Here is a 27,568-nt window from a genome sequence, read left to right as displayed (position 1 = left end):
AGTTATTGGAACTAATTCAACAGTGAATCATAGAATATCAGGGCCGGAAGGGACCTCAGGAGGTCATCTAGTCCAACCCCCAAAGGAACAGGTTCCACCGAGTGTCAGTCATATGCTGACCCTGTAGCAGTGAAGATGAGCGGCTCCTACCAGAAGCTTTGCCTTGGCAAAGAGAAGACTAAGCAGTCAGGGTGGTTGTTTTTGTCTGATTCTTTTAGTCAGTTTCTTTCAGTTAATAGCAATAATTTCTAAACAAATGTTACTTGATATTAGTGGTTAGAGCTTTGTTTTATGCTCTAAGAAAGCACTCAAAAGTTGTAGCTGCTGACACAGCATACAAGTTGTATTTTAGCATAGCTAAGTAAAAGAAAACTCTGAAGACCTAGAAGACGTGGTCCAGAGAACTCTAGATCTAAACCACAGGTACAGGGTGGGAACAAACAATGAGTGTAGGTAACTCACAGCTTGTTAAATATCAGCAACACAGACATGTAAGTGCTAAAATGTCCTCATCTTTTACTAATTAATTTAACATACTTCAAAGGTATGGCAGAACCAGAGTGCCACGTGAAGTATTAAGATAAGCGTTCATGACAGTGGGGAGAAATGTCTCAATCTTCTCCTGCTGAAATTAACTGTTCTAAATCAGTGTTAGCATCTAAGAGGATTGTTCAAATGTGAGAAACTTAAGATGGATATTAGACACCTTATCTGAGGCCTCAGGTGTCTGACTTAATCAAATTATATGAATTCAAAGTACATGAGTTCAGTTCAAATGAGAAAAAGTAGCAAGTTTTAAGAAAAGCTCTGTGCAGCAGCCCCTTACCACCTCCAATTCCCATAAACGCAGAAGGAAAAATGTAGCAATAAGAAATACAAAAGAAAGTCTAAGAACTCTGTTAATATTTTATTAATGTATACATACAATCACGTGATTGTATCTTGTAACTTAATCAAAATTATATTATGCGTTATTGGACTCAGCAGTCTTATACTCGTAATAGCTGGGTTACTTTTATTTTGAGCTCTGACTTCTAAAAAATAAATAGATATGCTCAAGAATAAAGAGATTTTTATGCCCTTTGGATATTGATTTTGGAGGGTTTTCCCTTCAAATTTTAACTTTTGATAGGGAAAGTTCAACAATTTTCATGAAAATTCTTCTACATAGGACCTTGATCCGCACCAAGTTCGCATGAAATGTCAAATGAAACATTCATTTGGCAAAAATATGCAAGGTTGTTCCAGTTTTTAGATTTGTTCTTTTCTGTATGCATCTGAAAGAAAGTTATAGGTGCTTGGATCGCACTGGCTATGTATGTATACCCACAGACGTTTGTACTTGCTTATTTTCATATATTCTGTCCTGTATACAGCTTTTGTGACTCAACATCTTTAAATATTTTTAAAAATAAACAGGGTTTTTGAAAAGCAAAAATATAAATTGATTATTTTATACCAGTAATTCATCTGTTTCAGTCAGAATTGGAACTGTCAGTCCGGGTTACAGAGTAGTAGAGGCTTTTTCCTTCTGAATATTTTGTCTTAGTGGGGGAAGTAAGTACTTCAGAGTTCCAAATGAAATATCGGCACATGTAAAGAAAAGGAAAATAGCCTCTTACCTCATTAAATGAAACAAACACCAGAAGCCATAAAAGGAGAGTAGACGCTACCCCAACAAGGGTCATGCTGTAGGTTACCAGGCTATAAAGCTCTGCGCATGTCTACACTAGAAATGCAAGTCGACCTATGTTAGGTTATCTCACAACCACTGCAGTAATTACAGTGCAGTTCATATCCACGCTACTCTCCTTCTGTTGGTGGTGCGCGTCCTCACTAGGAGCACTCCCATTGACTTAAGAGGAGCAGTATGGGGTGCTGAGAGACTGGGAGCTCACAACTGGGACCCCGGCTCTGGTGGGGAGCTGACAGTTGGGGGGGCAGCACCCATGGGGTGCCAGGAACCTCTGAGCAGCAGCTGAGTGGGGAGCACAGGCAGCAGTTGGGCATGCTGCACGAAGCTGGGAGGCAGCTGGGCTCTGGGGAGCAGGGCGAGTGCAGCCCGGCTTAGAGCAGTAAGCCCGGGAGCAGCCATGCTTTAGCTGGAGCCATCCACCCTCCTCTGTGACAGCCCAGCTTTCTTGTCAATTTCAGGGCTCCAATGAACAGCTAGTATAAGTAATGCAGTGTCTCTACACAGACACTGCATCGCCCTAACTACACCGACATAAGCCCTACACTTCTTGTGGAGGTATGTTGGTGTAGTAGGGCACTTGCATCCCGAGGAGCATGTGTACATTGACATAATTAGGTCAACATAAGATGCCTTATGTTGACCTAACTCTGTAGACCAAGCCTTGAACAGTGAGCAGACTTCACAGTGGAAATCTGTGAGGTAACCTCCTTTCTGATTAAACTGTCATCTTTGTCATCAAACGGTCTCTTTGTGGGAAAGCAAGGAAAGGAGATGCCCCAGATAGTTTTCTCAGGTGCTATTACAAGATTTCAATCAACTTTTCAGCTTTTGCGTGTTTTGCTGTAGCTAAAGGACAGTTTTACCTAACAGACTCAAGCATCACCACGATGCTGCTTTTTGGACTTGTATGTTTTTATGCTGTCAGACATCACTATAGTAACTGAGCACCTTCCACATGAAATCGATAACAATGGCACTATCCTTAGTGGGCGACTTCTTCTTTTGGGGGGTAAAAATTCTGCTTGTGGTGGAGGCTGTTGTAGGTCTTTTTTTGAAGTGGGTAGAAGAGACTTGGTTCAGTTGGTTGGGTAGAAGGTTGGTGTCGGTGTTGTATCATAATGGAAAATATTTTGAAAAGTTGGTAAAAGAGCATGCAGAAAAGATTGTCTGACCTCTGTCAAAGACATATAAAGGCACACAGCATCTGAAGACCATTTTTCTTTTTGTTCCTATGGATATAGAAAGAACTCTGCTTATATCGGAAAGAGGTCTTGTAACAGAAATAGTAAGTAGAGGAACACACATGTCAAGACTTGGGAAAATACAGTTAAATCCAATAGAGAACTAGGTAAGACACCCCAGGTCAAAAAGAGCTTTAGGTATGGGGCAGAATATCATTTTTAGACTCTCTAGATAAAACTTATTGCAGACTGATGGGTCACAGAAGAAATTTCCTAAGGTACTCCACAGAATTCATGATGAGTACACAGAATGTGTTTTACCCCCTAAACTCCTTGAGATTTAAAAAAAAAGAAAGAGAAGAATAAGAAGATGTTGACCTCTGTACTACTACCTTGAAAGGGATGCAATAAGACTGTATCAGTGGCATTTTCTGTTGTCTTGTGACTCATAAAAGAAAATGCTATAAATACATGCTGTGTTGGAACACAAGAATATAAACAAGCTGAGGTTTTTAGTTATTTGTATTGCAGTAGCACCTAGAGGTCCCAGTTGTGCACCCGGACCCCATTGTGGTAGATATTAAAAAAACTAAAAGTCAGTCCCTGCCCTAAAGAGCTTACTATCTAAGACAAGAAACTACATGTATATACAACAGATAGGTGGAGAATAAGGAAACACTGCGATAATACAGGTTAGCATGATAGTCAGTGGTCTCATAGTGTCCCCAAAAGATTTGATGACAGTTAGTTTTAGTAGTGTGTATCTTTCTAGTTACAGTTGACTACCTCTCATGGATTTATGAAATGCTGTTGCCAGATGGTGTTCAAATTCTCAAATCTCTAGAATTCTTTCCAAGATTCTGGTAGCATCTTCTTTGAGGATAGGGATATCACCTTTCACCCTTCCTTGAAAATATTCTATGAGAACCAGTGGCATGGGACTCAACAAGCATAGCAGCTCAGATATCAACAATATCAAAACTCAAGTTCAGGCTATTTGTAATCAATATATCTTCTCAAATAGATACGAGGCTCTTATTAGAACTCCTTTCAATAGTAACCTCTCATCCATTTGAAGATAGGGCAGCTAGCAAGGACAATTACTGTTCTAGGAAAAGAAGTTTTATCAAGTGACAAGTTCCAGAAGATGAGATACAGCATGAACTAACTCCGTATGCAAGAAAGTATGAACAAGCACCTTCATTTGTCTGCTTGAGATAAGTTTCACATCTAGACATTGTGCAATACGCTAGCTGCAACATGTGAAGAATGTAGTGCCCATCTTTAAAAAAGGGAAGAAGGAGGATCCTGGAAACTACAGGCCAGACAGCCTCACCTCAGTCCTTGGAAAAATCATGGAGCAGGTCCTCAAGGAATCAATTCTGCAGCACTTAGAGGAGAGGAAAGTGATCAGGAACAGTCAGCATGGATTCACCAAGGGCAAGTCATGCCTGACTAATCTAATTGCCTTCTATGATGAGATAACTGGCTTTGTGGATGAGGGGAAAGCAGTGGACGTGTTGTTCCTTGACTTTAGCAAAGCTGTTGACGTGGTCTCCCACAGTATTCTTGCCAGCAAGTTAAGGAAGTATGGGCTGGATGAATGGACTATAAGGTGGATAGAAAGTTGGCTAGATTGTCGGGCTCAGCGGGTAGTAATCAATGGCTCCATGTCTGGTTGGCAGCCAGTATCAAGTGGAGTGCCCCAAGGGTCGGTCCTGGGGCCGGTTTTGTTCAATATCTTCATTAATGATCTGGAGGATGGTGTGGACTGCACCCTCAGCAAGTTTGCAGATGACACTAAACTGGGAGGAGAGGTAGATACGCTGGAGGATAGGGATAGGATACAGAGGGACCTAGACAAATTGGAGGATTGGGCCAAAAGAAATCTGATGAGGTTCAACAAGGACAAGTGCAGAGTCCTGCACTTAGGACGGAAGAATCCAATCCACCGCTACGGACTAGGGACCGAATGGCTAGGCTGCAGTTCTGCAGAAAAGGACTTAGGGGTTACAGTGGACTAGAAGCTGGATATGAGTCAAAAGGGTGTGCCCTTGTTGCCAAGAAGGCCAATGGGATTTTGGGCTGTATAAGTAGGAGCATTGCCAGCAGATTGAGGGACGTGATCGTTCCCCTCTATTCGACATTGGTGAGGCCTCATCTGGAGTATTGTGTCCAGTTTTGGGCCCCACACTCCAAGAAGGATGTGGAAAAATTGGAAAGAGTCCAGCGGAGGGCAACAAAAATGATTAGGGGACTGGAACACATGACTTATGAGGAGAGGCTGAGGGAACTGGTATTGTTTAGTCTGCGGAAGAGAAGAATGAGGAGGGATTTGATAGCTGCTTTCAACTACCTGAAAAGGGTTTCAAAGAGGATGGCTCTAGACTGTTCTCAGTGGTAGCAGATGACAGAACGAGGAGTAATGGTCTCAAATTGCAGTGGGGGAGGTTTAGGTTAGATATTAAGAAAAACTTTTTCACTAGGAGGGTGGTGAAACACTGGAATGCGTTACCTAGGGAGGTGGTGGAATCTCCTTCCTTAGATATTTTTAAGGTCAGGCTTACAAAGCCCTGGCTGGGATGATTTAGTTGGGGATTGGTCCTGCTTTGAGCAGGGGGTTGGACTAGAAGACCACCTGAGGTCCCTTCCAACCCTGATATTCTAGGATTCTATGAAAGTATGTGTTCAGCTAGTTGTGGGAACACCAGCATCTACTAGAGTGCAATGTTGCCGTGATGTTGGAGGAAAAGTATTCCAGACAGTTGTCATTTTGAAAGGATAGGTAAACTTAGTGGACGCATGGAAACACTACAAAGCAACACAGATTTTCTGGAACTGTGAGTGGCAAGATTATCTTTGACTTCTTTAAAAGGGGCCTTCAGTGTCAGAGTCCTGCAAGACATTACTATAGTTGGAACAAGCAGGTAGGTATGAGAAGCTGTGTTTTTCATCAGGAAGTGATCAAGACTTGCGTGTTTGTGTGACGCCCAGCAAAATAGGACCCTAACTTGACAGCAGCCTCTGGGTGGTAGTGTTATACAAATAATCATTAAGCTGGGCAAATACAAAAGCAGATCAGTTCAATAGGAGCATTGGAACTGGAACTTGGAAACATGCAAGTGTGTTCCCAGGAACAGCTGCAATGTACTCATCTCATGACTTATAGTGAGGAAGGCATACAGTGGGGTGTTTGTCAATTGTACTCTCCAGAGCTCTTGAAGAAAAGAGCGTCGGGGGGCATCCTTCTAATGGGCCCCAAATTAGCTCAGCAGAAAATGATTTTAAAACGACATATTTTCCAAAAAATGTACTGTATTTGTTTCTTGAGATCAGTAATAAAACCCAAATCTATAAATACTAATCTAGCTTGGCGTTTCAAAGTTTACTGTTAAACCAAAACAAATTTTTTTTATATTCGAAGGTAGATTTTTACAATTCCAGATGCTACCAGCGCTAATAGATGTGAGACTGAATTAACAATTTAATCTTCAGAGGTTAGTTTAGCAAACAGCTTGGGGAACCTGCTGGCCTACAATGTAAGAACAGATGAATAGTTACTTAAAGTAATGTTTTTAAAGGCATTTTAAAAAAAAATTAGATTAAGAACTACCCTGCAGTTCTCTGTGATGCATACGTGCCTATGCACCTTCAAACTTCTTGAGGAAGTTTTATTTTTTTTTAAAATAGCATTTCTTAGTAAATACATTTTCTCAGAGAAAATCAGAGGAGGCAGTCTTGTTCTTGCTATAAAGTTGAAATAATTATCATGCCTTCTCTTGCATTCATACCAAGACTTATTTATTTAGTTCAGAGGTCACAGGAATTAAAAACTGGTAGAACTGTGCTTAAAATGTGGAAGAGAACTAAAGAATTAAGGCTAAACTACGTCCATATTTTCCACTTAGACTCCAGAGCAATAGAGATTCAAAGTTGTTATAGAAAGTGGGGATGTAAAATATTAACTGGTAAGCATTAGTCTTACCAGTTAACCTGCCTTAACTATTAACCCCTGGGCTGGCCCAGCAGCCCCCGTGCCGGCCGAACGTGACCCGAGCCCTGGGCCTGCCGGAGCAGCTCCAACCCCTCTCCCTTTAATTGGTTAACCGTTTAAACAATATAATTTTAATCTCTGTGTCACAGAAGGTGAATGATTAGCAGCATGCTAATTTAAACATAATATAGCCAGTACTTGGCATAAGACAAAAGAGAAATTATGCAGAAATACCTCTCAGGATATGATCTTTGTGCTGAGTTGTGGCTTTCTGTCATGTAAGACCATGCTTACATTATGGAGCCGATGCCAGCATAATTTTTTTTTTCATGTAGTCCTAACCAACATAGTTGTACTGGAATAATTGTGTAGGGTAGATCAGGCCTTCAATTTTCAGAAATCTGAAATTCTACTTTGGAACCGTAGGTTTCAGAGTAGCAGCTGTGTTACTCTGTATTCGCAAAAAGAAAAGGAGTACTTGTGGCACCTTAGAGACTAACCAATTTATCAACACCCATTGTTTCATGTTCTCTATGTATATAAATCTCCCCACCATATTTTCCAGTGAATGCATCCGATGAAGTGAGCTGTAGGTCATGAAAGCTTATGCTCAGATAAATTTGTTAGTCTCTAAGGGGCCACAAGTTCTTTTCTTTTTAGAACGATAGAATCACTTAGACAAACACTTTATAGTATTTGTCAAAGTGAGGGTGTAGCTTTTTGAACTGTCAGGTCCCCTTGAGAGAGAATATGTAATCTTATGATGGGAGTAGCAAGACTAAGGGTATGTCTACACTATGAAATTAGGTTGAATTTATAGAAGTCGGTTTTTTAGAAATTGTTTTTATATAGTTGATTGTGTGTGTCCCCACACAAAATGCTCTAAGTGCATTAAGTGCATTAACTCGGCGGAGTGCTTCCACGGTACCGAGGCTAGCGTCGACTTCTGGAGCGTTGCACTGTGGGTAGCTATCCCACAGTTCCCGCAGTCTCCGCCTCCCATTGGAGTTCTGGGTTGAGATCCCAATGCCTAATGGGGCAAAAACATTGTCGCGGGTGGTTCTGGGTACATGTCATCAGGCCTGCCCCCCTCCCTCCGTGAAAGCAACAGCAGACAATCGTTGGCGCCTTTTTTCCTGAGTTTCTTGTGTAGACACCATACCACAGCAAGCATGGAGCCTGCTCAGCTCACTGTCACCGTATGTCTCCTGGGTGCTGGCAGACGCGGTACTGCATTGCTACACAGCAGCAGCTCATTGCCTTTTGGCAACAGATGGTGCAATAGGCCTGCTAACAATTGTCCTCATGTCCGAGGTGCTCTTGCCTGCCTTGGTAAGGTCGGTCAGGAGCTCCTGGGCAGACATGGGTGCAGGGACTAAAATAGGAATTACTTGAGCAGGTCATTCTCTTTAGTCCTGCCGGCAGTCCTATTGCACTGTCTTCTGGTGAGCAGCCAGGAGATGAGGATGGCTAGCAGTCCTACTGTACCGTCTGCTGCCAGCCAAAGATGTAAAAGATAGATGGAGTGGATCAAAACAAGAAATAGACCAGATTTGTTTTGTATTCATTTGCTCCCCTCTCCCTCCCTCCGTGAAATCAATGGCCGATAATTGTTTTGGTGAGGTCTGTCAGGGGCACCTTGAAAAGTTTAATGGAGATTCAGTCCTGCCTGGAATACCGGGGGGAGGGATAGCTCAGTGGGTTGAGCATTGGCCTGCCAAACCCAAGGTTTTGAGTTCAATCCTTGAGGGGCCCATTCTGTGTGACAGTTGTTCTTGTTTCTCCTTGATGTAAAGCCACCCCCTTTGTTGATTTTAGTTCCCTGCAAGCCAACCCTGTAAGCCATGTCGTCAGTCGCCCCTCCCTCTGTCAGAGCAACGGCAGACAATCGTTCCGCGGCTTTTTACCGTGCAGAAGCCATACCACGGCAAGCATGGAGCCTGCTCAGATCACTTTGGCAATTATGAGCTCATTAAACACCACGCGCATTATTCAGCAGCATATGGATCACTAGAACCTGCCAAAGTGAAACCGGGCAAGTAGGCGACGTCTGCACGGTGACGAGAGTGATGAGGACATGGACGCAGACTTCTCTTAAAGCACGGGCCCTGGCAATGTGGGCATCATGGTGCTAATGGGGTAGGTTCATGCCATGGAACACTGATTCTGGGCCTGGGAAACAAGCACAGACTGGTGGGACCGCATAGTGTTGCAGTCTGGGACGATTCCCAGTGGCTGCGAAACTTTCGCATGTGTAAGGGCTCTTTCATGGAACTTTGTGACTTGCTTTCCCCTGCCCTGAAGCACCAGAATACGAAGATGAGAGCAGCCCTCACAGTTGAGAAGCGAGTGGCAATAGCCATGTGGAAGCTTTCAATGCCAGACAGCTACCGGTCAGTCCGGAATCAGTTTGGAGTGGGCACATCTACTGTGGGGGCTGCTGTGATGCAAGTAGCCAATGCAATCAAAGATCTGCTGATATCAAGGGTAGTGACCCTGGGAAATGTGCAGGTCATAGTGGATGGCTTTGCTGCAATGGGATTCCCTAACTGTGGTGGGGCCATAGACAGAACCAATATCCCTATCTTGGCACCGGAGCACCAAGCCGGAGAGTACATAAACCGCAAGGGGTACTTTTCGATAGTGCTGCAAGCACTGGTGGATCACAAGGGACGTTTCACCAACATCAACGTGGGATGGCCGGGAAAGGTACATGACGCTCGCATCTTCAGGAACTCTGGTCTGTTTCAAAAGCTGCAGGAAGGGACTTTTCTTCCCAGACCAGAAAATAACTGTTGGGGATGTTGAAATGCCTATAGTTATCCTTGGGGACCCAGCCTACCCCTTAATGCCATGGCTTATGAAGCCGTACACAGGCAGCCTGGACAGTAGTCAGGAGCTGTTCAACTACAGGCTGAGCAAGTGCATAATGGTCATAGAATGTGCATTTGGACATTTAAAAGTGCGCTGGTGCAGTTTACTGATTCGGTTAGACCTCAGCGAAACCAATATTCCCACTGTTATTACTGCTTGCTGTGCGTTCCACAATATCTGTGAGAGTAAGGGGGAGACGTTTATGGTAGGGTGGGAGGTAGAGGCAAATCGCCTGGCTGCTGGTCACGCACAGCCAGACACCAGAGCTGTTAGAAGAGCACAGGAGGGCGCGGTGTGCATCAGAGAAGCTTTGAAAACCAGTTTCATGACTGGCCAGGCTACGGTGTGAAAGTTCTGTTTGTTTCTTCTTGATGAAACCCCCCGCCCCTTGGTTCACTCTGCTTCCCTGTAAGCTAACTACGCTCCCCTCCCCCCTTTGATCACAGCTTGCAGAGGCAATAAAGTCATTGTTGTCTCAGATTCATGCATTCTTTATTTATTCATCACACAAATAGGGGGATAACTGCCAAGGTAGCCTGGGTGGGGGGGGGGGGGTGGAGGAGGGAAGGACAAGGCCACGCAGCACTTAAAACTTATTGAATGCCAGCCTTCTGTTGCTTGGGCAATCCTCTGTGGTGGAGTGGCTGGGTGGCCAGAGAGCCCCCCACCACGTTCTTGGGCGTCTGGGTGAGGAGGCTATGGAACTTGGGGAGGAGGGTGGTTGGTTACATAAGGGCTGTAGCGGCGGTCTGTGCTCCTGCCTTTCCTGCAGCTCAACCATATGCTGGAGTATGTTAGTTTGATCCTCCAGCAGCCTCATCATTGAATCCTGCCTCCTCTCATCATGCTGCCGCCACCTATCAGCTTCAGCCCTCTCTTGAGCCCGCCACCTTTCCTCCCAGTTATTTTGTGCTTTCCTGCATTCTGACATTGTCTGCCTCCACGCATTCATCTGTGCTCTGTCAGTGTGGGAGGACAGCATGAGGTCAGAGAACATTTAATTGCGAGTGCGTTTTTTTCGCCTTCTAATCTTTGCTAGCCTCTGGGAAGGAGAATCATAGAATATCAGGGTTGGAAGGGACCCCAGAAGGTCATCTAGTCCAACCCCCTGCTCGAAGCAGGACCAATTCCCAGTTAAATCATCCCAGCCAGGGCTTTGTCAAGCCTGACCTTAAAAACCTCGAAGGAAGGAGATTCTACCAACTCCCTAGGTAACGCATTCCAGTGTTTCACCACCCTCATAGTGAAAAAGTTTTTCCTAATATCTAATCTAAACCTCCCCCACTGCAACTTGAGACCATTACTCCTTGTTCTGTCATTTGCTACCATTGAGAACAGTCTAGAGCCATCCTCTTTGGAACCCCCTTTCAGGTAGTTGAAAGCAGCTATCAAATCCCCCCTCATTCTTCTCTTCTGCAGACTAAACAATCCCAGCTCCCTCACCCTCTCCTCATAAGTCATGTGTTCTAGACCCCTAATCATTTTTGTTGCCCTTCGCTGGACTCTCTCCAATTTATCCACATCCTTCTTGTAGTGTGGGGCCCAAAACTGGACACAGTACTCCAGATGAGGCCTCACCAATGTCGAATAGAGGGGAACGATCACGTCCCTCGATCTGCTCGCTATGCCCCTACTTATACATCCCAAAATGCCATTGGCCTTCTTGGCAACAAGGGCACACTGCTGACTCATATCCAGCTTCTCCCCTAGGTCCTTTTCTGCAGAACTGCTGCCTAGCCATTCAGCCCCTAGTCTGTAGCGGTGCATTGCATTCTTCCGTCCTAAGTGCAGGACCCTGCACTTATCCTTATTGAACCTCATCAGATTTCTTTTGGCCCAATCCTCCAATTTGTCTAGGTCCTTCTGCATCCTATCCCTCCCCTCCAGCGTATCTACCACTCCTCCCAGTTTAGTATCATCCGCAAATTTGCTGAGAGTGCAATCTACACTTGACACCGGCTGCCAACTAGACATGGAGCCATTGATCACTACCCGTTGAGCCCGACAATCTAGCCAGCTTTCTACCCACCTTATAGTGCATTCATCCAGCCCATACTTCCTTAACTTGCTGACAAGAATACTGTGGGAGACGGTGTCAAAAGCTTTGCTAAAGTCAAGAAACAATACATCCACTGCTTTCCCTTCATCCACAGAACCAGTAATCTCATCATAAAAGGCGATTAGATTAGTCAGGCATGACCTTCCCTTGGTGAATCCATGCTGGCTGTTCCTGATCACTTTCCTCTCATGCAAGTGCTTCAGGATTGATTCTTTGAGGACCTGCTCCATGATTTTTCCAGGGACTGAGGTGAGGCTGACTGGCCTGTAGTTCCCAGGATCCTCCTTCTTCCCTTTTTTAAAGATTGGCACTACATTAGCCTTTTTCCAGTCATCCGGGACTTCCCCCGTTCGCCACAAGTTTTCAAAGATAATGGCCAATGGCTCTGCAATCACAGCCGCCAATTCCTTCAGCACTCTCGGATGCAACTCGTCCGGCCCCATGGACTTGTGCACGTCCAGCTTTTCTAAATAGTCCCTAACCACCTCTATCTCCACAGAGGGCTGGCCATCTATTCCCCATGTTTTGATGCCCAGCACAGCAGTCTGGGAGCTGACCTTGTTAGTGAAGACAGAGGCAAAAAAAGCATTGAGTACATTAGCTTTTTCCACATCCTCTGTCACTAGGTTGCCTCCCTCATTCATTAAGGGGCCCACACTTTCCTTGGCTTTCTTCTTGTTGCCAACATACCTGAAGAAACGCTTCTTGTTACTCTTGACATCTCTTGCTAGCTGCAGCTCCAGGTGCGATTTGGCCCTCCTGATATCATTCCTACATGCCCGAGCAATATTTTTATACTCTTCCCTGATCATATGTCCAACCTTCCACTTCTTGTAATCTTCTTTTTTATGTTTAAGATCCTGTGATCCTTGAAACACATGCAGCTGGTGGAGGAAAAAAAAGGACAGTGGTATTCAAAAAGACATATTTTATAGAACAATGAGTACACTCTTTCACGGTAAACCTTGCTGTTCGGGGGGTACTGGCTCAAGGTTCAGGGTGAGAAACAGTTTCTGGCTGTCGGAAAAACTGGTTTCTCCACTTGCTTGCTGTGAGCTATCTACAACCTCATCATCATCATCTTCCTCGTCCCCAAAACCTGCTTCCATGTTGCCTCCCTCTCCATTGAAGGAGTCAAAGCACATGGTTGGGGTAGTGGTGGCTGAACCCCCTAAAATAGCATGCAGCTCATCATAGAAGCGGCATGTTTGGGGCTCTACCCGGAGCGGCCGTTTGCCTCTCTGGTTTTCTGGTAGGCTTGCCTTAGCTCCTTAAGTTTCACACGGCACTGCTTTGGGTCCCTGTTATGGCCTCTGTCCTTCGTGCCCTGGGAGATTTTGACAAATGTTTTGGCATTTGGAAAACTGGAACAGAGTTCTGATAGCATGAATTCCTCTCCCCATACAGTGATCAGATCCCGTACCTCCGGTTTGATCCATTCTGGAGCTCTTTTGCGATTCTGGGACTCCATTATGGTTACCTCTGCTGATGAGCTCTGCACTCACCTGCAGCTTGCCACGCTGGCCAAAGAGGAAATTAGATTCAGAAGTTCGCGGGCCTTTTCCTATCTACCTGGCCAGTGCATCTGAGTTGAGTGAGCTGTCCAGAGCAGTCACAATGGAGCACTCTGGGATAGCTCCCAGACGCCAATACCGTCGAAGTGTGTCCACAGTACCCCAAATTCGACCAGGCAAGGCCAATTTCAGCGCTAATCCCCTTGTCGGGGATGGAGTAAAGAAATTGATTTTAAGAGCCCTTTAAGTGTAAAAAAAAAAAAGGGGGGGGGGCTTCGTCATGTGGACAGGTGCAGGGTTAAATCGATTTAACGCTGCTAAATTGGACCTCAACTCCAAGTGTAGACCAATGCTGGGTGTAATTAATGATCTGAGTTACAATATATAAACTAACCTTTCCTGTACCCATTTCCTTCCTCAGACTGTGCTGCAGAAAGATGGGAGAGGGCCACTTTAGGTACAGGGAAGGCCAAATGACCTGAAAGGTAGTGGGAGGGAAATATCACCCAACCTTTAATTCATGTCTTCACCTGGATCCTGTAGGTGACTCCCAAAATGTATTGAATGCGATACAGCCTTTTTCAACATACCTTCATTGTGGAAGAACAACTATGTCCAGGCCCTTTGACAGAGTCTGAGTGGATGACTCAATCCCACAAAATCTTTATCCCTTCTTTTGAGGTGGTAGGTTACTTTTCTTTTTGGTGACACTGACTGAAACAGCACACCACAGTAGAATTTCTTAAAATGAGGCTTATTAAAAACGGAAAATTAATTTAAAACAAATTGTTAATATATCTAGATCTACACTTTTGATAAACAAGATAATGCCGCCTTAATGTAGGTAAGAGAAGAAAATCTAACGTGTTCCAAGAGCAAGTCCTGTCTCTGACCTCTCGTATGAAAGTTCTTTCCCCACGTTCAGATTTTTTCCATCCCAAAGCCAGGTTACTTCCACCCTTACGACTTTCCCTATTTCCAAACCCAAAATATAGCACTTCCCAGCTTGTTCTGTAAGTATCTGCCTACCCCATGAAGTTGATTGGTTTCTGATGGGCCTACCCTTTGTTCCTGAGGATGGTAGTTCCATGTGGCTGCATGGAGTTGTTTGTCGGGCTTGCTTGTCTACGCTTTAAACACTGTGCTGCTGTAGTGCTTCAGTATAGAAGATACCTAGGCTGATGGGTGGGATTCTTCCATCAGTATAGGTAATCCACTTCCCCAAGAGGTGGTAGCTAGGTGGATATAAGAATTCTTCCATCAACCTAATGCTGTCTGTGTGGGAACTTAGGTTGGCTTAACTACGCAACTCAGTGGTGTGCATTTATCATACTCCTGGCCTACATAGTTGAACAAACCTTATTTTGTAGTGTAGACCAGGCCTGTGTCTAAAACTTGCCTACTTAGATATGAAATATTAATTTACTGACTGACTATAATCTGTCACACAGACTATTTCAATAGAAGAAATGTTATTTAATTGTTAAATAATACTAATGTGTAAGGCCCTACCAAATTCACTGTCCATTTTGGTCAATTTCAGGGTCATAGGATTTTAAAAATCATAAATTTCATGATTTCAGCTATTTAAACCTGAAATTTCACGGTGTTGTAATTGTAGAGGTTCTGACCCAAAAAGGAGTTGTGGGGGGGTTGCAAGATTATTATAGGGCGGGGTTGCGGTACTGCTACCTTTACTTCTGGGATGCATCTGAAGGCAGAGCCGCTGCCAGTAGCAGCGCAGAAGTAAGCGTGGCCTGGTATGGTATTGCCACCCTTACTTCTGCACTGCTACTGGCAGGGTCCTGCCTTCAGAGCAGGGCCCCTGGCCAACAGCTGCTGCTCTCCAGCTGCCCAACTCTGAAGGCGGTGCAGAAGTAAGGGTGGCAGTACCGCAACCCCCCTAAAATAACCTTGTGCCCCCCCACAATACCCTTTTGGTTCAGGACCCCTCCTTTGAGAAATGCTGGTCTCCCCCGTGAAATCTGTATATTCCAGGGTAAAAGCGCACACAAGACAAGATTTCACAGGGGGAGACCAGATTTCACAGTCCGTGACGCATTTTTCATGGTTGTGAATTTGGTAGGGCCCTATTAATGTGGTGGTACCTAGAGGCTTCAACTATGATCAGGGTCCCATTATGTTAGGCACAACATACAAACACATAGTACAAACATGTAGTGAGAGACAATTCCTACCCCAAAGAGCTTATAGTCTAAATAGACAAGACAGACAGGGCGAGAGTAGAAATGGGCACAGAAAGGGGAAGTGACTTGTCCAAGGTCACAAAAGAGGTCAGTGACAGAGCCAGGAATAGAATCCAGGTCTCCTGAGTCCTGGTTCAATATATTAATAAATAGTATAGAACATCATCACTCTACATGGTCTTGTCTAGATTTAAAAAAGACACAGTCCCTTCTCCAAAGAGCTTATGATCAAAATTACACTCAAATTGCATGTTGTTTAACAGACAAAGGAATGATAGGGAAAGGAGAGAGGACAGTTAAAAACACATCATTTTACATACAGGAGTCTGGTTTTGTTTGTTTTTTTTTTCAGACAGAGAGCACATCCATCAATTTCAGTCCTTCTGTAGGTAAAATTGTACCTTTCAGTTGCAAAGCAACACTAAGGAATTACTAGTTTAGTACACTTTATTAGTTTAGTTTTAATCTTTTGTCTATAAAAGAATTCTTCTACCAGAATTAGCGAAAGGAGCAAATCACCCAAGGCTTAGCCAATGATTGAGAGCTCTCATGGCTGTCTTCATATTAGCAAAATGCACAACTCTTCTGTGGTGACTGCTGTGTAACCCACACTACATTTTTTTTTTTTCCTTTTTAGGCTTTTTGAACTATAAGATGTAGATTTTTCTTCATCAGAAAACCAGTCTATATTTAGACATTATAATTATTGGATATGCCCAGTAGTTAGTTCTGAAAACTTTTATTATTTCAATTATTTAATCGCCTTACTTTTCCTGAATAATAAAACAGGTTTAGTCTAAAATGTTTCACTTTCTAATTTGAGTAATTCTGCTTTATAAGTGCAAAAAAATCCTACAGAATGCTTTTGCATTTACTGTAAAATCATTGACTATAGCAGCTTTTAAAAAGCAACACATTTTTAAAAAAATACACTGAAGTTGAAAATTTGTGTATGCAGTCCTCTTCCCAGAGCCATTAAAGATGTGTTGAAAGTCTCTGAATTTTTGGTGCTTTTAGGACAAATTTACAATGGTGCAAATGTTTGATTCTTTTGTGGTTCACTTGGATAAAGAGTGCATTACTGTCAAATGAAACCGTCATAGGGAGGAAAATACTGAAATTACCAGTGAATGTGAAATTGTACTTTGGGATTAAGATGTGTGGTAGGAAAGCAGTGAGATTAATGTAATCTTGATGTAATTAACGATATTGAGCATAAATGGTCGGCTCATATAACTTGATTCTATCACATTTCTAGAGTATTTTTCTTGGATTATGTTATACATTCTAGAGATGTAATGCTTCAGTGTTTATAAGGGTATCAATCTGATATTGGCACATTTATATATTTGACCTTATTTTTTAAGTTTTTTTTGGTCATTTGGTACTAATAATCTCTTTTGGTCAAAAGGGAATGTCGCCTCCTAAGAAGTAGAAAAGGAATGTGTTAGTGTAATCTGGTAGGAAATTTGATTACAGGAATATTCTTTTTCTAAAAGTGTAAATAAGGGGAACTTTGTATTACAATAGTAAATCTCCTTTGTCTTAAAGAAAGAAGGTTAATCCTTTCTGGTCAAACCATATCAAGGAAAACATAGTTCTGCCCGCTAGCAAGGAAGCAAGTCTACTCTACTTTTACACTTCAACTCCTTTCCTTTCTTGCTAATAAAAGTATAATAGTGGACTTTTTTTGGGAGAAGTACTTCAAGAAGGAAATGTTCTTTCCCATCTCACTGCATTTAATGGCAAAACCCTGAATTATGAACCTTACCCAGAGCCCAGTGAAATCTATGAGAATCTTTCCATTGACTTCAGTGGCCTCTGGATTGGGCCTTGTATACTTCTGGAGAAGATGCAGAAGGAATATTGCAATTTGTTAGTAAACTAACTGAAAATAAAAACAATATAGTCTTGGTTAGACTGTAGAAAATGTAACACTAAAAATTACGTAGTGATAATTGGCAGTGGCAAACAGTGAATGCAGCTTCTTTATTTTGGACATAAAACACTTAGCCCCAAATTATATGAAGCATTTAGATTATCTTCTGAATGCTACTGTTGTTTGTATTATTGTAGTGCCTATGAGCCTCAGTCATGGATCAGAACCCAGTTGAGGTAGGTGCTGTATAAACTCAGCAAAATCCTCCACAAAAGCTTACAATCGAAGTAATAAGACAAAAGGAAACAGATGGATATGGACAGACAGGAGAATACAAAGAATTAATAAGACAATTGTTGCCTAATCATTGTTAATTTTTTTTGTAGGCATCATAGAAAAGGAGAGATTTGAAAGAGGATAATGAGGTAGCTTTGCAGATCTTTATGGGGAGCGCATCCCAAGAATGAGGGGCACCATGCAAGAAAGTTCAAAGGTGCTTGTTTGAAAATTTAAAAGTGGGCTAAGGAGGCTGGCATCATGGGCTATCACACTGACTGTGAATGAGAGGTGACAGGTAGGATGAGGATAGGTTGTGAAGGGCATTTGAAGTGAAGACAAGCAGCATATGTTTGATAATGATAGAGAAGGGGGAGCTAAGATTGGGATGAAAAGACAGGGCTGACATGGCCAAAGTGACGGGCTAAGAAAATGATATTTGTAACAGCTGGCTGATTGATGTGAGTAGGGCAAGATTGTATTTGCTCCAGAGAGAGACTGGAGCATGAGAACAGGAGTGGATGAAGTGCATGTTGCAGGTGAGCAAGGGCTTGGGGGTTGGCAGACTGGATCTTGCAATGGGAAAGAGGGACAGAGAGGCAAGGGTGGAGGAGAGTGAAACGTGGAGAGAATCAACCACAATAGCAATGAAAGAAAGAAATGAATGAGAAGCAAGTGGAGTTAGTATAAGACAAGGATAATGTGCATTTGCTCACATTAGTGAAAAAGTTGTTGTTACTGAACAATTTAGCAAATGTAGTCTGAGAGAGTCCCTGACCGCCTTCCCATGGGCCTCCTCTTAACCTAGAGGGTCTTCCCTATTTTCTACTGCAGGAACCATCCCTCTGATAGCTATATATGGAAGCTTAAAGATTCCAGAAGAGAATACCATATAGCAACAGAAGAGAGTTCCCGTCCCTTGAGATTGAGCATACTACTTGTGTCTGGTTCTTCTAGATGGGTGGCAAAAGATCAAGTAGTCTCCAACTCCGCTCTCCACACCCACATCAGTGCACTGCACTGCAAAGCTCACGCTGAATATACTCAGGAAAGAGGAGTGGTGGCCACGAGCAGGAAATTAGTTTGTGCTAACACAGCACTTATCACCTCCCTCCTCTTACCTGTGCCGTCACTTTGGAGGGCTGGAACTGGATTCTCCCCTTCTTCCAGTTCTGCCTATGCGGTCTGGGAGCATAACAAAGTAAAATCTCATTCTGTGGTCAAGTTAGTGATAGAAAGGTAAGGGAGGTTTCATTTGACTAATTAAAATCAACAGAATCATAATTTCAATGGTATTGCATGGCAAAGGGGATGTGCTGCTCCCAGCTCCAAGTTCTCAGGTTGATGGAAATTTTGATACTAATAATTTTGATAATAATAAGTGTCATGGGAAATGGGTCAAGTTGAGTATCGTTGGAAAGCCCTGTCTCCCATGAACACAATGGTACCAAACATGACAAAGCTAGAACAGTTATGTAGATACATATTTGAGAAAATGTTTAAAAATCAACATTTTAAATTATACAATGCTTTGCTTACGGGAAAAAAAGACATTGATCTTGGGTAACCATAGGGAAATCTCCCCTCATTTAAATTTTTTTCAGTACTTTCAAAAAATTGGTAGTGCTCTGTTATGAAAGTTATTAAAAATAAACAAGTTTCTTTCATGACAAGTGTGTACATGGAAAATCTCCAGGTATTAACACCTTTAATTACATCACAGACGTTTTCATACAGTGCCACCACCTGCTCCCTTTGAATTCCATGGGATAATTCCCTATGGTTTGAATGGAGATGTGATATATCTGATTATAGTATAATATTAATTGAAAGCAAATGTATATAAATGCTGATTCAAATATGAATGTTCCTTCTTACTTTTCAGCTGATTATTGACTACCACCTCTTGATAACCTGGATTAATTCCTTCTTGAAAAGTTTAGCCTTCTCGGTGTTTCTGTGTCTCCATGGTTATAGATGTTTGAGCTCTTTTATTCTCATTCTTATAACAGTTTAGAACTATTTTTATGGGGACAAAATCCACACACAAACACTGTTAGGGAAGTCACAACTCCTTAAATCTGCAGATAAATGCTAAAATTTTAGCTCTAATCTAAGTAAAAGAAGGTTGATTATCATTTTAAATGTTTCACTATTTGTATTATTCTCCCCTCCTTGGAATTCAGGAAGAGATGGGTGTAAATACATGCAGATATTTTTGTGCAATCAGATGCTCTATTGAGGGGAGATGAATTTGCGCAATGCTCTATTTTTAAAAGTATTTTTACCCATCTTACATGTATTTAAAAACAAAACAAAACTTCTTGCTTATTTAGGGTTGTTTGATGGAACAGGTATCGTTTTGGTGAGGATCCAAAAGGACAGTTGCCAAATTATAACAGCATATTTCAGTTACATTACCATATAAACAGTATGCTGCTGGATTCTATTTAAAATAGTAGTCTGCATTCACAAGTATGGAGTGATAATTTACATTAGCAATGATAAAAGAGAAAAAGTTTCTAATAGAGTAGGTAGCTTGGGGCTTGTTCTAATAGAGTAGGTAAACTATTTTAGTTGCTTCAGCCTTACATACCCATCTCCTAAAGTAATTGTTGACTCTGGGTATTTCAAAGTTGATAGACCTGGGTGAAGCCAGTAGCCACTTGCTCTCTACGTCTGATAAGTGAGTATAAACATGTTAAAGCCAAGTTACAAATGTACGTATACGATATGGTATACTGTTTGGTTTGGAGTGACTTAGCTAACTAAATTGATTATAGAGGACCCAGTCATGTATCTTCTGCAAACTTATAAAGTTTGTGGATGATACTAAATTGGGAGGCCTTGAAGTTGCTTTGGAGGACAGAATTACAATTAAAAATTATTTGGACAAACTGGAAGTGTGGTCTGAAATAAATAGGATGAAATTCAGTAATGACAAATTCAGAGTACTCCACTTAGGAAGGCATAATCAATTGCACAAATACCAAATGGGAAATGACTACGTAGGACTGCCTAGGAAGGAGTACTGCAGAAAAGGATCTGGGGGTTATAGACGATCACAAGAAAAGGCACAAGAACAAATCCTCACAGACACACCCCTGGAACCCTGACCAGGAGTATTCTATCTGCTACCCAAGATCCATAAACCTGGAAATCCTGGATGCCCCAACATCTCAGGCATTGGCACCCTGACAGCAGGATTGTCTGGCTATGTAGACTGCCTCCTCAGGCCCTATGCTACCAGCACTCCCAGCTATCTTCGAGACACCACTGACTTCCTGAGGAAACTACAATCCATCGGTGATCTTCCTGAAAACACCATCCTAGTCACTATGGATGTAGAAGCCCTCTATACCAACATTCCACACAAAGATGGACTACAAGCCGTCAAGAACAGTATCCCCGATAATGTCACGGCAAACCTGGTGGTTGAACTTTGTGACTTTGTCCTCACCCATAACTATTTCACATCTGGGGACAATGTATACCTTCAAATCAGCGGCACTGCTATGGGTACCCACATGACCCCACAGTATGCCAACATTTTTATGGCTGACTTTAGAACAACACTTCCTCAGCTCTCATCTCCTAATGCCCCTATTCTACTTGCGCTACATTGATGACATCTTCAGCATCTGGACCCATGGAAAAGAAGCCCTTGAGGAATTCCACCATGATTTCAACAATTTCCATCCCAACATCAACCTCAGCCTGGATGTGTCCACACAAGAGATCCACTTCCTGAACTCTACAGTGCTAATAAGCGATGGTCACATAAAGACCACCCTATACCGGAAGCCTACTGACTGTCATACTTACCTACATGCCTCCAGCTTTCACCCAGGCCACACCACACGATCCATTGTCTACAGCCAAGCTGTACGATACAACCGCATTTGCTCCAACCCCGCAGACAGAGACAAACACCTACAAGATCTCTATCAAGCGTTTTTACAACTACAACACCCACCTGCTGAAGTGAAGAAACAGATTGACAGAGCCAGAAGAGTACCCAGAAGTTACCTACTACAGGACAGGCCCAACAAAGAAAATAACAGAACGCCACTAGCCATCACCTTCAGCCCCCAACTAAAACCTCTCCAACGCATCATCAAGGATCTACAACCTATCCTGAAGGACGACCCATCACTCTCACAGATCTTGGGAGACAGGCCAGTCCTTGTTTACAGGCAGCCCCCCAAACTGAAGCAAATACTCACCAGCAACCACACACCACACAACAGAACCACTAACCCAGGAATCTATCCTTGCAGCAAAGCCCGTTGCCAACTGTGTCCACATATCTATTCAGGGGACACCATCATAGGGCCTAATCACATTGGCCACACTATCAGAGGCTCGTTCACCTGCACACCTACCAATGTGATATATGCCATCATGTGCCAGCAATGCCCCTCTGCCATGTACATTGGCCAATTGGACAGTCTCTACATAAAAGAATAAATGGACACAAATCAGACGTCAAGAATTATAACATTCAAAAACCAGTCGGAGAACACTTCATTCTCTTTGGTCACTCCATTAGAGACCTAAAAGTGGCAATTCTTCAATAAAAAAACTTCAAATCCAGACTCCAACGAGAGACTGCTGAATTGGAATTAATTTGCAAACTGGATACAATTAACTTAGGCTTGAATAAAGACTGGGACTGGATGGGTCATTACACAAAGTAAAACTATTTTTCCATGTTTATTCCGCACCTCCCCCCCCACTGTTCCTCAGACATTGTTAACTGCTGGCAATGGCCCACCTTGATTATCACTACAAAAGGTTTTTTTCTTTCCTGTTGGTAATAGCTCACCTTAGGTGATCACTCTTGTTACAGTGTGTATGGTAACACCCATTGTTTCATGTTCTCTATGTATATAAATCTCCCTACTGTATTTTACAGTGAATGCATCCGATGAAGTGAGCTGTAGCTCACGAAAGCTTATGCTCAAATAAATTTGTTAGTCTATAAGGTGCCACAAGTACTCCTTTTCTTTTTGCGGACACAGACTAACACGGCTGCAATTCTGACACAAGCTAAATATGAGTCATCAATGTAATAATGTTGCAAAAACCCCACAAATGAACATTGGTTTTTTGATGTATTAGCGGGAGTGTTATAAGCAAGGTACAAGAAGTAATTCTTTCACTCTGCTCAATACTGATAAGACCTCAAGTGGAGTATTGTGTCCAGTTCTGGGTACCACATTTTGGGAAAGATGTGGACAAATTGGAGAAAGTCCAGAGGAGAGCAACAAACATGATTAAAGAGGAAAGTCATGACCTATGAGGAAAAGATTTTTTTAAAATTGGGTTTTTTCAGTCTGGAGAAGAGAAGACTGAGGGGATACATAAGTCTTCAGGTATGTAAAAGGTTATGATAAAGAGAAGGGTGATAAATTATTCCCCTTGACCTCTGAGGACAGGACAAAAAATAATGTGCTTAAATTGCAGCAATGGAGATTTAGGTTAGACATTAGGAGAAACTTCCTAACAGTAAGCGTAGGTAAGCACTGCAATAAATTACCTGTGGAGGTGGTGGAATCTCTGTCATTGAAGGTTTTTAAGAACAAGTTAGACAAACATCTGTCAGGGATGGTGTAGCAAATATTTGGTCTTGCCTTGAGTGCAGGAGACTGGACTACAGGGCCTGTTAAGGGCCCTTCCAGTCCTACATGGCTATTATTTTTGTGATTCTTTGTGCTTGATATTCACAAAGTCAAAACTCACTCTGTTAAATATTTTCAAAGTATGCATTAGCACACCAAATAATTTTAAATATAAATTAATCCCCATAGTCCAGAATGGGCCAGGTACTGCTGAACAACCTGCTTCTTCACAAAGTATTTCACACTTCTTAAATTATCTGTACAGTGCTTCTGAACTTTGATCTACTTTGGAGGAAATACTGGCTTGTTGAAAGGAGGGATTCCTGATGCTTAAATGCCACAAGACATCACCATCTGCTGTTTCAGTCATTAATGACTGAAATCATGACTCTGTAATTTGGGAGGTGAACCAAAAATCATGGTTTTCATTTAATTTAAAGTCAACCCAGTGGAGAGCTGGCTGCCATCTTATTAATATCAGACTACAGGCTGCTTTCAACCTGGGGTAAAGATAGCTGTAATAAAAGGTTGACAAAAAGAAAAAAATTAAGGCCTAAGAATAATCCCTGAAGCACCCACATTTGTTAACATCTTTGTATCTGAAATAACACTGCTTATGGAAACAACCAATGTACATTTCTCAAGTAACCTACAAAACAGTTTTGAGTGGCTCTAAAGCATAATACTCTTAAGACTTTGAAAAGTAACTTGCAGCTAATAAAAATCAAATGCCTTAAGTACATTTTAAATATTTTCCTACAGCATGGTCCTCCATTGCTTTAGGTAAATCCCAGGTGGCTAAAGATGGTGGAATGTCCTAACACTGGAAGTTAACTGTTTTACCAGTGCACATAGTGTGAAATCTGTAAACTTAGAAACTAACATTAACCACAACCAACTTCAAGAACGTTTGTCACAAGTACTTGATTTGGGAATGGCCACATTGCGGTGCAGTGGTATGTCTCTTCACCACTCTAAGGTATTTATTTGCTCATTCGTTTTCTCAGTATTTTTCCTTTTTTCATCTGGCAGCAGTGAGTCGTGAAATAACCTCCCCACCAATTTGAGCCCTGGCCAGCAAAACTGAAATAACTCTTTACTGATTCAAATCTATGTTATTTCATACATTCTTTCATGCTTTCAAATATATCTTCTGGAAAGAAACAATAACATTAAATATCAGTTACTACCTTAATTATTGATGGCACAGGCATTTTAAGGAACTTGAGGACTAGAACTTTTATTTGGAATTATGAGATAGTGTTTTAATAACTTCTCAAAACTAATTGCCCAAAATAGAGAGCATGACGAATACAATTTACCAAAAACTTTTGCACTTAATAGAGGTTGCTAAATTGTTATAATCTAAGATAGTTAAAACGTCTCAAAAGTACTCATTTTGGTAGTTCTCTTCAATTATATTGATGTGCCATATAATTTTTGGGAAGGAAAGAAACTTGGGGAACTAATGTTGAGACCACCACTGTTGGTTTTTACCTTTTCCTTACCTCCATTCCCTTTTCTCCTTTTCTACATCTGTTACAATTCTTCTGTGTGCTCTTTTTTCTCTTTGTCTGCTCAAGTGTATTTTCTCCCCATTTTTGGTTTTCCCTGAAATTGATTCATTTTGAGTTATTTTCTGAATTACCAGCAGTGATACATTTTACATAAAAGATCCCATAGGAAAACTGATTAGTATTGTACAATGCTAGGTTGCAGTCCTGCAAACACTTTTGCATGTTTATAACATTAAGCACGTTAATATATTCATTAACTTGTCTGTTGCTTAAAGTTACACACTTGTGTAAGTGTTTGCAGGATCAGAATCCTAGTTAGCTTCTTTTTGCTGTTTTAGAGCGTTGCTGTGGCTGTCTGCTTGCACAATCACTGCCTAAGGTGCACCAAGGCTTGTGGTGGGCAAAATGGTGAAGCAGCTCTGCAAAGTATGAATGATTCAGAGGAAACATAATACCCTGCAGCTGTTCTTTATAATTTACGGTTTGATCTTTACCTGGTAGCTTGCATACTTTGAGTCTGTCTTTAAGTGACAAATGGAGCTCAATCCAGCATGTTATTTCTGATGCCTTCTAAGCCACATGGGCCTTAGAAGGCTGTGAACTCTGTGATAAATTCTTAGTCTGCTGAAACAGTCTACCTAAGGATGAAAGATCCTATGTTGTAAACTAGTTGAATTTCATAGGGGATGATAACATGAAGATGAGCTTCACAATCCACTTCTCTTGTGATCCATAATTCTGGATTTTCCATTCTGTTCATCTCTCTATCCTAGGTTAACAGTAATTCTGTGCTGTGTGTAATAGTGTTAGGGGAAATGGGTCTTGTCAAACAAACCTGTTTTCATTCTTTTATCAATCAAGTTTGTAATCTCAAAGTAACTGCAGAGGTGTAATATACTTAAATTTTTATAAGGTGTTTGATTTAGTACCACATAATATTCTGGTTTCAAAAATTAGCACTGCACAATATCAATAAAATATATACTTTAATGGATTAAGAATTGGCTAATTGACAGATCTCAAAGAACAGTTGTCCATGGGAATCATCATAAAATGGGAGTGTAACCACAGGGATTGGTAATAAGCCTGATATTCAACATTTTCATAAATGATCTGGAAGCAAACATAAAATCATTCCTGGTAAAATTTGTAGATGACACAAAGATGGTGGAATAGTAAATAATGATTTGGAGAGGGCAGTTATACAGATCTTGCTTGTTAATCTGGGCCTATTAAAATAAAATGTGTTTTAGTAGAGTCAAGCGCAGAGTTCATACACGTAGGAATTAGGAAAGCAGGCCACATCTAGAGAATGAGAGATTACCCTGGAAAGCAGTAACTTTGAGAAGGGCTTATGGGTCATAGTGGACAAGCAACTGAACATGAGCTTCCAATGTGATGCTACGGGAAAGAGGGCTAATAGGATCCTTGGATGTATAAATAGGAGAGTAGTGGAGGAAGGTGATTTTATTTCTGTATATGGCATTGGTGAGAAGTAAATTAGAATACTGTGTACGGTTCTGGTGTCAATATATTTAAAGGAGTGGTGAAAAATTGGACAAGGTATAGAAAAGAACCACACAAAAATGATTTTAGGACTGGAGAAAATGCCTTGTAGTGAGAGACTTAAAGTTCAATCTTTTTAGTTTATCAGAAAGAAGATTGAGAGGTGACTTGTCTACAGTGTAACCAAGGGGAGAAAATACTGGCTACTACAGGGTTTGTAAATCTATTAGAGAAAGGCATAACAAGAACCAGTGGCTTGAAGTTGATGTCAGACAAATGCAAACTACTTGCCTCAATGGGTGGGAAACTTTATGGGGCCAGCAATGATAGGGGCAGCCCCAATTGAATGGAAAGGACATGATAAACACACTGAGGGGAAGCTGTGTAAAAGACCTGAGATTTTGCTGATGGGCTTTATGCTCATAGATTCATAGATATTTAGGTCAGAAGGGACCATTATGATCATCTAGTCTGACCTCCTGCACAATGCAGGCCACAGAATTTCACCCACCACTCCTGCGAAAGACCTCTCACCTATGTCTGAGCTACCTTGTATAACGATACTAAAACCTCCTTATCCCTACTGGAAATACCTGAGACCATTACTCCTCGTTCTGTCATCTGCTACCACTGAGAACAGTCTAGATCCATCCTCTTTGGAACCCCCTTTCAGGTAGTTGAAAGCAGCTATCAAATCCCCTCTCATTCTTCTCTTCCTCAGACTAAACAATCCCAGTTCCCTCAGCCTCTCCTCATAAGTCATGTGTTCCACTCCCCTAATAATTTTTGTTGCCCTCCGCTGGACCTTTTCCAATTTTTCCACATCCTTCTTGTAGTGTGGGGCCCAAAACTGGACACAGTACTCCCAGATGAGGCCTCACCAATGTCGAATAGAGGGGAACGATCACGTCCCTCGATCTGCTGGCAATGTTCCTACTTATACAGCCCAAAATGCCGTTAGCCTTCTTGGCAACAAGGGCACACCCTGTTGACTCATATCCAGCTTCTCGTCCACTGTAACCCCTAAGTCCTTTTCTGCAATTAGGGGAAGACATTGTGGGTTTCACAGGCCGAGGTCTCCCCTCTTTAATACTCTTTGTGTGCCCCTCTTCTTTGCGGGGAAGTAGTAGGATTCAAACGAGGTGACTGCCTGATCTATCAATCATGGAATACTTTAGTGGTCATCTCATACTAATACTTGTGTGAGTTCCCCCAGTCACAAGTGAACTTTGGGAGAACCT

At 42.1% G+C, this 27,568-nt stretch overlaps 1 protein-coding gene across 9 annotated transcripts in view; it reads left to right on the top strand.

The window, feature by feature from the left end:
* Positions 1-27,568, top strand: part of PJA2 (praja ring finger ubiquitin ligase 2) — a 117,232-nt gene that overhangs the window by 6,803 nt on the left and 82,861 nt on the right. Inside the window, exons 1-2 of one of the 9 annotated variants that reach the window (XM_073344669.1) lie at positions 23,102-24,283; positions 25,160-25,247. The exons of 5 other annotated variants lie outside the window; for them this stretch is intronic. In XM_073344669.1, the coding sequence (XP_073200770.1) occupies positions 24,239-24,283; positions 25,160-25,247 (133 nt within the window). In that variant the 5' untranslated portion in view covers positions 23,102-24,238. Of the gene's footprint in view, positions 1-23,101; positions 24,284-25,134; positions 25,248-27,568 lie in introns of those variants that run through there. 3 more of the 9 variants (XM_073344666.1, XM_073344660.1, XM_073344659.1) reach the window with 3 other exon arrangements.

The sequence above is a fragment of the Lepidochelys kempii genome, chromosome 5, assembly GCF_965140265.1.
Source record: "Lepidochelys kempii isolate rLepKem1 chromosome 5, rLepKem1.hap2, whole genome shotgun sequence".
Classification (NCBI taxonomy): Eukaryota; Metazoa; Chordata; order Testudines; family Cheloniidae; genus Lepidochelys; species Lepidochelys kempii.
The sequence above is the reverse complement of the archived record's forward strand: the minus strand, read 5'-3'. Positions and strand labels throughout refer to the sequence as shown.